The 11,821-nt window shown below is 40.4% G+C and overlaps 1 protein-coding gene across 1 annotated transcript in view; it reads right to left on the bottom strand.

Moving 5' to 3' along the window:
- Positions 1-1,369: 1,369 nt before the first annotated feature.
- The window catches only part of LOC121373225 (zinc metalloproteinase dpy-31-like), a 102,194-nt gene continuing 91,742 nt past the window's right edge, over positions 1,370-11,821 (bottom strand). Inside the window, exons 8-11 of the mRNA XM_041499716.1 lie at positions 7,866-7,995; positions 5,117-5,288; positions 4,352-4,458; positions 1,370-1,768 (exon numbers count right to left, since the gene is read on the bottom strand). Of these exons, the coding sequence (XP_041355650.1) occupies positions 1,524-1,768; positions 4,352-4,458; positions 5,117-5,288; positions 7,866-7,995 (654 nt within the window). The 3' untranslated portion in view covers positions 1,370-1,523. The remainder of the gene's footprint in view (positions 1,769-4,351; positions 4,459-5,116; positions 5,289-7,865; positions 7,996-11,821) is intronic.

The raw sequence follows: 11,821 nt of genomic DNA, 5'->3' as shown, positions 1-11,821 counted from the left end.
ACAGTAGGACGATCGAACCACTTTGGTGGATCCATTCAGCTTATTGTTTTGTTTTTTCTCGTTCCAGGCAGTGAACCACAACTGGTAAAAGGCCGTGGTGTGTGTTTTCCTGTCTGTGGGAAAGTGCATATAAAAGATCCCATGCTGCATTAGGAAAGATGTAGCGGATTTCCTCTGATGATAATGAGTCAGAGTTACCATATGGATGACATCCAGTGGCCGCTGATTAATTAGTGTGTACTCTAGTGGTGTCGTTAAACAAAAAAAACTTAATTAATTATCGGCTATTGGATGTCAAACATTTGGTAATTCTGACTCGTTAAAGTTTGTTTTGTTTAACGACACCACTAGAGCACATTGATTAATTAATCACAGGCTCGGCGGAGCAGGGAGGCAGAGAGTAGCCTGGTTAATATTACCTGGTTTACTACCTTCGGGTTTATAGATTAAAGTGGAGTCACTGCATCTTTATGGATGACTTAATCTTGTATCTTTTAGGGGACAACAAAGGGGTTGCCTCTGTTTCTTCATGGATCGTCCGGATGCGCTTCTCCCCCTCCCCCCGGCGATGCTTGACATGCAAACTATTCTGTTAACTCCTTTGCCTTACTAAAGTTACCAACGCTGGATCTATCAGTGTCACTCACACTAGTGACACCAACTCTGGAAAGTTCTACTAACTTTCAGTGTCACTCTTCTAGTGACACCAACATTGGAACAGGCAGGATAGCACAAACCATGGCCTTTGTTGAACCAGTTATGGATCACTGGTCGGTGCAAGTGGTTTACACCTACCCAATGAGCCTTGCGGAGCACTCACTCAGGGTTTGGAGTCGGTATCAGGATTAAAAATCCCATGCCTCGACTGGGATCCGAACCCAGTACCTACCAGCCTGTAGACCGATGGCCTGCCACGGCGCCACCAAGGCCGGTCTGAATGAATGAGTGTCTGGATATCATAATGCAGAATAATATGACGTTGTTTGAAATCTGCACGCATTGAGCATGTCCAAAGGTATCTTAGAAGTTGTAATATGTAGAAACAAAAAACCTGGAACAGAAGGTATGTGGTTACACATAAAGGGAAACCAGCTTAGTTTGAAGGCCAGTGTCGGTTTGAATCCCTGGGGAGATCGAGGTATGAAACGGATTTGATACCTTCGGATGTTTGTTTTCTTTCTAACTCTTGTGAGTAAATCAGTGGAAGTTATCTTGCTATTATTAAAGGATAGAAGATCATCAATATTACAGAAAGTAAAGTTAAAACCTTTAGCCAGATTTCTATGTTTGTATTTCGCAACCACCCCCACCCTGCAAGGTACTCGCCCGTCTACCAAAACAGCAAGCAGAAAATTCACAAACAACAACATCAAGTTTCTCAGATTTTTACTTATTCCGCTTCAATGGTTTTCCATTGAAAATCAAATTAAATTGATTGTCCACTAGAGGGGGCAGTGTCCCATCCGTTTACCAGCGCCTGATGACTGTGCTGTCACTGATGGTAGAATACTGCTTCATCAGAATTACGAGGTGGAAGCAGTTTTAATACTCTGAGGAAAACTCATAGGTAGAAACCTGTCTGCTACATATTCCAAACCAGATATGATAGGACTGTAGCCATCTTGTTGCCATGGATCCAGCAGCCATGGAAACCAGCGGAAAGGTGTGAGGAAGAAGTGTTCGAGGTTGTGTGGAAGGCATGAGTAACAAGACGCGAATATTCCGTCCACTACAAGAGTTCCAGCTGCAGTGACTGGAACGTATATACCTGTTAGAAAAATAAACAATACAAATTAATGTAGAAATATATACACTTGTATACAGGTAATCCGTCCACTACAAGCGTTCCAGCTGCAGCGACTGAAACGTATATACCTGTTAGAAACATAGACAAAACAAATCAATACAAAAATAAATACTCGTATATACAGATATTCCGTCCACTACAAGAGTTCCTGCTTCAGTGACTGGAACGTATATACCTGTTAGAAAAATAAACAATACAAATCAATACAGAAATAAATACACATATAGAAATATTCCTTCCACTACAAGAGTTCCTGCTTCTGTGACTGGAACGTACACACCTGTTGAACATATACTCTTCAAAAGAAGAAACGCAAAACCACATTGTCGTAACATTTGGAGAATTGATTTAATTATTGAATGGTGAGTCCGATAATTACCAAATGTTGCAGGATTGTTCACAATTCACTCTAGTCCATTGTGAGTAAGTGATAGGACACACCACCAAGGTCAAGGTCATCTGGAGTCAATACCGGGTGTGGCCTCCGCGTGTGTTGACAACTGCCTGGCACCGCCTGCCCATTGAAGCAACCAGAGTACGGATGACGTCCCGGGGGATGGTGGCCCACTCGGCCTGCAAGGCTGCTGCCAGCTCAGGCAGGGTCTGGGGCTGTGGTTGTCGCTGTCGGAGGCGTCGGTCCAACTCGTCCCATAGATGCTCAATTGGGTTCAAATCCGGTGATATCGATGGCCAAGGAAGGACATTAATGTTGTTGTTCTGTAGGAAAGCCGTTGTGAGACGTGCTGTGTGAGGCCTGGCGTTGTCATGTTGGAACACTGCGTTGGCGTTGGCCATAACTGGAACGATGTGTGGCCGGAGGATCTGGTCAATGTAGCCCTGTGCATTCAGGTTGCCCTGTACGTGGACCAGGTCAGTTCTGCCAGTGTGTGAGATGCCTGCCCACACCATGCTCCTACCCCCGCCGAATCTGTCCACTTCCTGCACGCAGTTTGCCGCATAACGTTCACCACGACGCCTATACACGCGACATCTTCCATCATGACGTCGGAGCAGAAATCGGGACTCGTCACTGAACCACACCTGTCTCCATCGCAGTTGAGGCCATTGTCGATGAATCTGGCACCACTGCAGTCGGAGTCGACGGTGTTGTGGTGTTAAGATGACACCTCGAATTGGACGTCTGGCACGAATTCCTACCTCACGTAGGCGGTTCCGTACGGTCTGGTCGGATATCCTGCGCAAACCTGGTATTGCTGCGGCTGTGGAGGTGGCAGTAGTCAATCGTTCCCGAAGGTGGCGTACCCGGATGTAGCGGTCCTGCCCGGGGGTAGTGACCCGTGGTCGACCGGATCTAGGGAGGTCACGTGTTGATCCATGTTGCTGGTAACGGTCACACAGTCTGGAGATGGTGCTTGGGGGCACATGGAATGCCCTGGCAACGGCCGTTCTGGATTCGCCTGCGTCTAGTCGGCCGATGGCATTGTTTCTCTGCGGTTCACTGAGACGTGGCATGTCCTGGATTGTCAACTGTCGGCCAGATACAGAGGCCAGGCAAGCGAACACCCTGCACTTTTATACTGTCGGTGTTCATGTTGCACGTGCAGACAACGCACGTGCAGTGGTGACATGGTTTGCACGTGGCTGCGTTTTTGCGAATATTCACATTTTGGAACTTTATTGTACAGTAGCTGCGTTTTATCGAATGTAACCGTGGGAATGTGTTTGGGACATGCAATGACCTTATATTCACAAAGCATGAACCGGTAGGAAACATAAAATCGGAGTTATAACCCATTTGTACCCTTTTGCGTTTCTTTTTTTGAAGAGTATATTAACAATACAAATCAATACAGAAATAAATACACATATATATTCCTTTCACTACAAGAGTTCCCGCGTCAGTGACTGGAACGTACAGACCTGTTAGAAAAATAAACGATACAAATCAGTCCAGTAATAAATACAATACACGCTATATATTGCCTAGAATGTCCTGCGATATTTTTACTACGCAGCGATGTAGGACCTCACGTATGTGAGATACCAATTTAAAGAAATTTAATAGACTGCTCCATGGGGGTGACTCGTTCTACAAAGTCACACTATCTACTAAAATTATCACTGCCGAAATGGATTTCTTCCTGAAGAATAAGTTAACTGTGACATTGTAAGTCTGTTAAAAATATGTACGGGAAAACATATTGAGTAATATGAACTCTTTTTGTCTCTTTTTTACTGAGTAGTATAAACTCGATAAGTTCCTAGCTCAGTCGGTAGAGCACTCGCTTCAGGTTTGCGTCATACAAACGAACCATTTCAGTGGACACGTTCTCTTTGACTGGGTGTTCCACGTTCCAACAAACATACCATATAAGGTGAGCACATGGTTATTATTCAACAAAGAACGTTCTATTTTTGGTTTGGTTTCTTTTTGCCTGTGCAGTTAAATTTCAATATGATAATAGTTGAATTTGAGAAGGGCCGGTAAGATTTTTCTTCAACTGGTCCTGCTGGCGACCATGGTTTGCATGTTAATTTTTAACACCGATTTTCTATTATTTTGTTTAATTATTTTATGTTTACCTTGTTTTGTGCTAAGCGATACTTGCACTACTCGTTCTGGGCACAGATCTTGTTTGCAGGATTTTGTTGTGAAAATGTAATCACCTGGTTTCACAGACATCGCAAATCTGAAAACCAATGATACACAAATACGAATTATACAATCTGTATACAGAAGCTACGTTAATAAAATGTAAATATTTGATGGATCTGTTTTATGATTAAATACAATAGTAATAAGAACAAGATATTTCCTTTTGATCTTTCAACCTCTCCCATCTCCTCCCCAAAACAAAACATCCCTCCCAAAAATGTCCTTTAGTTTAAAATTTCATTTCAGTCCAGATATAGAAGATTTTAATACTGTACCTAGGTTGTTTGTTTATTGAAACCCCTCCCCCGACATACACACCTCCCAGTTATTGTAGATAGTGTGGTCATATAAATATAATGCCCTTTAAAATTTCATTTCAATTCAGATCTAGAAGAATTTAATACCGTGGCCAGATTGTTTATTGCAAACCCCTCCCCACCATACGCACGCACGCACACACACACACACACACACACACACACACACACACACTCTCTCTCTCTCTCTCTCTCTCTCTCTCTCTCTCTCTCTCTCACACACACACACACACACACACGCACACCTCCCAGTTATTGTAGTTAGTGTGGTCATATAACTATAGTGTCGATATACTAAAGTCCTTGATATGGTGTGATAACGCCTCCACGAAATTGAGCGTTTATATAAAATGATAGAAGGAATAACGGCTGTACCTTGATTCCATTTTGGCAGACGTGTTTGTCACCGAGGCAAAGATCAGATGGTTATCTGACATCGTCACGTGATTCCCATGTTCTGTAATCAGTGTTCGGTAGGTAGTGTTCTGGTGGGGGTGCCGCTTTATGAAGGTTTTCACTTTAGAGAAGACACGCCGACCAGCTTGGACTGCAATACATTATTTTGAAAGAAGAATTTCATTACAATTGATTGATACACATCGGATATTTTACTGTTCAGTCCTTATGTTATTGATGATGATGATATGTCCTTATACAGGTGATGGTAATGATACTGTTTAGTCCTAATGTTGGTGGTGATCATGACATTATGCAGTCCTTATGTTGGTGATGATGATGATGATGATATTATTATTTAGTCCTTATATTGGTGATGATGATGATGATGATGATATTATTATTTAGTCCTTATATTGGTGATGATGATGATGATGATATTATTATTTAGTCCTTATATTGGTGATGATGATGATGATGATGATATTATTATTTAGTCCTTATATTGGTGATGATGATGATGATGATATTATTATTTAGTCCTTATATTGGTGATGATGATGATGATGATATTATTATTTAGTCCTTATATTGGTGATGATGATGATGATGATGATTATACTGTTTAGTTCTTATGGTGATGATGATGGTGGTTATACTGTTCTGTCTTTATGTTTGGTGATGATGCTTATTATACTGTCCAGTCCTTGTGCTGGTGATGATGATGATGATGATGATATTATTATTTAGTTCTTATATTGGTGATGATGATGATGATGATATTATTATTTAGTCCTTATGTTGGTGATGATGATGATGATTATACTGTTTAGTTCTTATATTGGTGATGATGATGATTATACTGTTTAGTTCTTATGTTGGTGATGATGATGATTATACTGTTTAGTTCTTATGTTGGTGATGATGATGGTTATACTGTTTAGTTCTTATGTTGGTGATGATGATGATGATGATGATTATACTGTTTAGTTCTTATATTGGTGATGATGATGATTATACTGTTTAGTTCTTATGTTGGTGATGATGATGATGATTATACTGTTTAGTTCTTATGTTGGTGATGATGATGATGATGATGATTATACTGTTTAGTTCTTATGTTGGTGATGATGATGATTATACTGTTTAGTTCTTATGTTGGTGATGATGATGATTATACTGTTTAGTTCTTATGTTGGTGATGATGATATTGTTCAGTCCTTATGCTGGTGATGATATTGTTCAGTACTTATGCTGGTGGTGATGATGATATTATCAAGTCTTGATGTTGGTGATGATGATATTATTCAGTCCTTATGTTGTTGGTGATGATGATGTGATTGTCCAGTCCTTATGATGGTGGTTATGACGATGCTATTGTTAAGCCCTTTATATTGGTGGTGATGGTGATGATATTACTCAGTCCTTATGTGATCATGATGATAGTGTTAAGTCCTTATGTTGGTGGTGGTAGTAACTATGATAATGTAGATGATGACGATGATGATGATAACGTAGATGGTGATGGTATTGATCATGATGATAGTATTTACATTGATCAGTCTGTATATTTTTGTTGGTGGTAAATATGATAATGAAGATGATGATGGTGGCGATGACATTGTTCAATCATTATGTCAGTGATGAAGGCTGTCGTAGTGGTGATGATGATCATCATCTTTATCGAGATGATTAGCATTTCATTATAAACTATTGGTATGATGATGATAGTGCCGATGAAGACGATAACGACACTGTTCAGTCCTGGTTATGATGTGGATGGTGGAATTGTTAAAGGTTTAATGTCACGTGGTTTACCTGCTAAAAACCTTTGTCTACCTCTAAACAACCACGTCGTTCATTTCTACTACCCTTCCATTGTATTATTAGGAAAAATTGTTGATATTATATTCCAGATGTTTCCATTCGTCCTTTCTTCTACCTTTCCTTGCAATATAAAAATAGTAGGTCTTTATCCGTTCACTCTTTCTCCAGTCCTCAGATCCTACCTTTCTTCTACTTTGTCTTGGCAGTATTAAAATAGTAGTTATTTATCCATTCACTCTTTCTGCAGTTCTAAGATCCTTCCTTTCTCCAACCTTGCCATGGCAGTATTAAAATAGTTGGTCTTTTTCTGTTCACTCTTTCTCCAGTTCTAAGGTCCTTCCTTTCTCCAACCTTGCCATGGCAGTATTAAAATAGTTGGTCTTTATCCGTTCACTCTTTCTCCAGTTCTAAGATCCTTCCTTTCATCTACCTTGCTTTGGCAGTATTAAAACAAGAGGTCTTTATATATTCAGTCATTCTTCAGTTCTAAGATCCTTCCTTTGTTCTACCTTTCCATGGTAGTATTAAAATAGTAGGTATTTATCTGTTAACTCTTTCTCCAGTTCTAAGATCCTTCGTTTCTTCTACCTTGCCATGACAGTATTAAAATAGTATTGATTTATCTGTTCATTCTTTCTCCAGTTCTAAGCTCCTTCCTTTCTCTACCTTGCCATGGAAGTATTAAAATAGTAGGTCTTTATCCGTTAACTCTTTATCCAGTTCTAAGGTCCTTCCTTTCTTCTACTTTGTTTTGGCAGTATAATAATAGTAGGTATTTATTTGTTCACTGTTCTCCAGTTCTAAGATTCTTCCTTTACCTGCTACTGATCTTTGTCCAGTTAAAACATGCATCATGTCTACTACGTTGTAATTTTAGTATCAGAAATAACAGTTAATTTACCTGTTAATACTCTTTGTCCAGTTCTAAGGTCCTTCATATCCACCATATTGCCGTTGTCAAGGAGCAACTGTCCGTCACCAGGGAAGCAAGATCCAGATGATGGTTTCCAGTTGTTTATTCGATTCATGCCCTGGAATGATAAATTGTTGTTGAGAGAGAGAGAGAGAGAGAGAGAGAGAGAGAGAGAGAGAGAGAGAGAGAGAGAGAGAGAGAGAGAGAGAGAGAGAGAGAGAGAGAGAGAGAGAGAGAGAGAGAGAGAGAGAGAGAGAGAGAGAGCCTGTAGTCCGATGGCTTAACCATTGCGTCACCGAGGCCAGTCAAATTGCATTAAACAAAGATTTGACTAAGAACACTTTATCTCAGTGATTGATTGATTGAAAATTGCCATTAATCGCCATTAATGTGCACTTTAATGTCTGTAATTAAGAGACCGGCCTCGGTGGTGCAGTGGTTAAGCCATCAGACTACAGGCTGGATGGTACAGAGTTCGCAGCCCGGTACCGGCTCCAACCCAGACCGAGTTCTTAAGGGTCCATTGTAGGGCCACTACAGCCTCTTCTCTCTCATTAACCATTAAGCAACTAACAACGAACCCACTGTCCTGGACAGACAGCCCAGATAGCTTAAATCTGTGTGCTTGAACCTTAATTGTATATAAGCACGAAAATAAGTTGAAATGAAATGAAATGTAACTAAGAGAGGGTCTTTAAGTTGGATAACTTGTGCTCAATCCTTGGGGTGTGTGTGTCTGTGTGTGTGTTTGTGTGTGTGTGTGTCTGTGTGTGTGTGTGTATGTGTTGCGGGTGTGCCAAGGTCGATATGCCACTTTTTCGCACCCTTGTTTGCCATCGTACACAATGGACATAACATGTCTTGCTGTACTGGATTGGCGTGACGTCACAGTGTTACCTGACAGTTATACTTGTTACAATGCCTCTTGTGATTTATTAGAATTAACGTGACGTCACAGTGCTACCTGACAGTCATACCTGTTACTATGCCTCTTGTGATTTATTGGAATTGACGTGACGTCGCAGTGTTATTCAACAGAAATACGTGTTACTATACAATGTTACTGATTGGGATTTGCGTGACGTCACAGTGTTTTTGAGATACACTTTTATGCGGGTATATATATATATATATAGAGAGAGAGAGAGAGAGAGAGAGAGAGAGAGAGAGAGAGAGAGAGAGAGAGAGAGAGAGAGAGAGAGAGAGAGAGAGAGAGAGAGGGGGGTTATTACCAGAGTGTTTTTCGGTATCGTCAATATCATATATTAGGAATACAAATTTTATTAATGATTATGCGAGCTTCTGGCGAGCATAATACATTATTTTTATTTCTAGTATATGACATTGACGATACCGAAACACACCAGGGTAACAATCTCTTTATCATATAATTTCAAGCTTAATATAACGCGTTTTTGTCAACTTTAATTCTAGTCTGACATTACTAGGTATTCAAATGACATAAGAATATGTGGCGCGGTGCCTTTTTGAATGGAAATGACGTCATTTTTGGGTGTCCTTACATCAACATAAATAGTACATAACGTGTTTGTTTTTGTTTTCTGAACGCTGGACAGCTTTCAGTGTAAATTGCTATTGAAATGTTTTCATTTGATGACTATGAATGTATACGTCAGTTATGAAGTGTCACCCCAGTACGTTTGCTTAAATGTCAGTAAACCTAGTGCCGTGACCTCGATTCATTTACATTTAACTAGCAAAGTTATCAACTTCGTAAAGTATGTGATCTGAAAAATATCATATACTTTGATTGCACTGAAAATGTAAGTACATGTATATACATAACATCTGTGAACATAATATCACAAACACACCCTGTTCCGAGCTGCACGTGCATGCTCAGTCGAGCATGATTGATCCGGGGGTCGGTTTGCTAACAATGCAGTATGCACATAGCCTCTTTTGGTGTATGTTATGTTGGCAGATACAGCTAAAATTTGATTTTAGGCATAAATTAAGCTTTATTTTGACCAACCAGTGAAATGCCCAAGCGTCCAGTGCCTCTGAACCAAAGATGGCGAATTATTGGTATGCACCAGACTGGTATGTCATGTCGTGCTATTGGAACACAATTGAACATTAATCACACTGTCATCAGCAGGCTAATACGTAAACATACTGCTTCCGGTGAAGTGAAGGATGCACCGAGGTCTGGACGTCCCAGAAAAACCAATGACAGGGAAGACCGTGCTCTCGTACGCCAAGCCAGACGAAGCCCAAAGTCTACTTGTACACAGCTGCGACATGGATGGCATCCATACAACAGAGTGTCCATCAGCACCATCAGACGACGCCTAAATTCTGCAGGATTGAGAGCAAGACGACCAATCAGACGTCCACTCCTCACAAATCAGCACCGCCATGCCCGTTTAGCCTGGTGCCAAGCACGTAATCGCTGGAACCTGAGGACATGGAGAAGGATCCACTGGTCCGATGAAAGCAGATTTTTGCTGCATCATACAGACGGGAGGGCACGAGTTTGGAGGCAGAGAGGCACAGCATATGATCAGAGGAACATTCAAGCTGAGGTTCCATTTGGGGGTGGATCCGTCATGGTGTGGGGGTGTTGTTCCTATGATTGTAAACTTGACCTCATCACAGTTCCCGGAACACTGAATGGACAGATGTACCGGAACTTGATCCTGGACGGTGCTGTTGTGCCTCATTTCGATAACCATGCTCTCGCCACACGTCCAGTCTTCATGGACGATAATGCCAGACCACATCGTGCTCGAGCTGTTGTTCAGCATCTCCAACACAACGCCATTGAGACACTACCATGGCCTGCCAGAAGTCCAGACCTAAATCCTATTGAGCATTTGTGGGACATTTTGGGACGTAGGGTGAGAGCAAGGGATCCTCCAGTTCAGAACCTTCAGGAATTGACCCATGCATTACATGATGAGTGGCAGCAGATCCCTCAACAGAGCATCAGACGTCTGGTGACAAGCATGAGAAGGCGTGTAGAACATGTTATCCAAGTGCGAGGCGGTTACACCAGATACTGAGTTAGCCAGTCATTGTGGACCTTACTAGTGTGTTTGACATTAATGAAATGTGAACTATGTTGTGTGTCTGTTGTAACGACCCCGGCAGCCATACTTATTTCACCGTATTTTACGGTGATTTTAGTGAACTTTACTTTGCTACAATTAAACCCTCATTTAGTGCTCAAATTCGGTCTTGTGTTGTAAATTTTCTGACTGAACGCTCACATGAGGCCATATAAACAGTTTAATGTGCTTTTCTAAGCACCATTGTTATGAGGCTGAAGATCCAGTTTTACTTAGTGAACAAAATTGGGTGGTGCGATATTTATGACGAGGTGTATATATATATATATATATATATATATATATATATATATATATATATATATATATATATACGTTCCTTGTTTTTCTGCCTGTCTATTCCTTCATACTTCCTTGGTTATTATTAATTTTTTCTGATTATTCTTCTCAATAAATACACTAATCACTAGTACTAAAAATACTACTACTATTGCGTTGCGGTGGTTTAATTTATGGAAAAAATGTGGTATAAGACCATATTAACGTTTGCATTTTAATGGCAATTTACTCGGGTGTTTTCGGGAAACTACGAGCTTCATCAAGGAATTTTCATTACCCAGCCAATCATATTATAGAATTATGAATTGCTTGCCAATGAAAATGATTCATAATTGAGACATGCTGGCTAAAAGGTTCATCATGTCTATTGTAAAAGTTAATAAGTAAACACTCAATTGGCAAACTCCGGTTATGTGTGTAAACGAACCGGAAGTGACTAGTTGTGTGTATTGTCCTTTATAGGTTAAATTAAATTAATAATAAAATAATACCTTTCCTTTATTTACAATGATTACTTTTATCAAGTAAAAGTAATCCTGTTAGAAATTAATAAATACTATTGTACTTTTT

Source organism: Gigantopelta aegis, chromosome 5 (genome assembly GCF_016097555.1).
Source record: "Gigantopelta aegis isolate Gae_Host chromosome 5, Gae_host_genome, whole genome shotgun sequence".
In the NCBI taxonomy this organism is placed as follows: Eukaryota; Metazoa; Mollusca; class Gastropoda; order Neomphalida; family Peltospiridae; genus Gigantopelta; species Gigantopelta aegis.
This window is presented reverse-complemented; position numbering and strand designations above follow the sequence as displayed.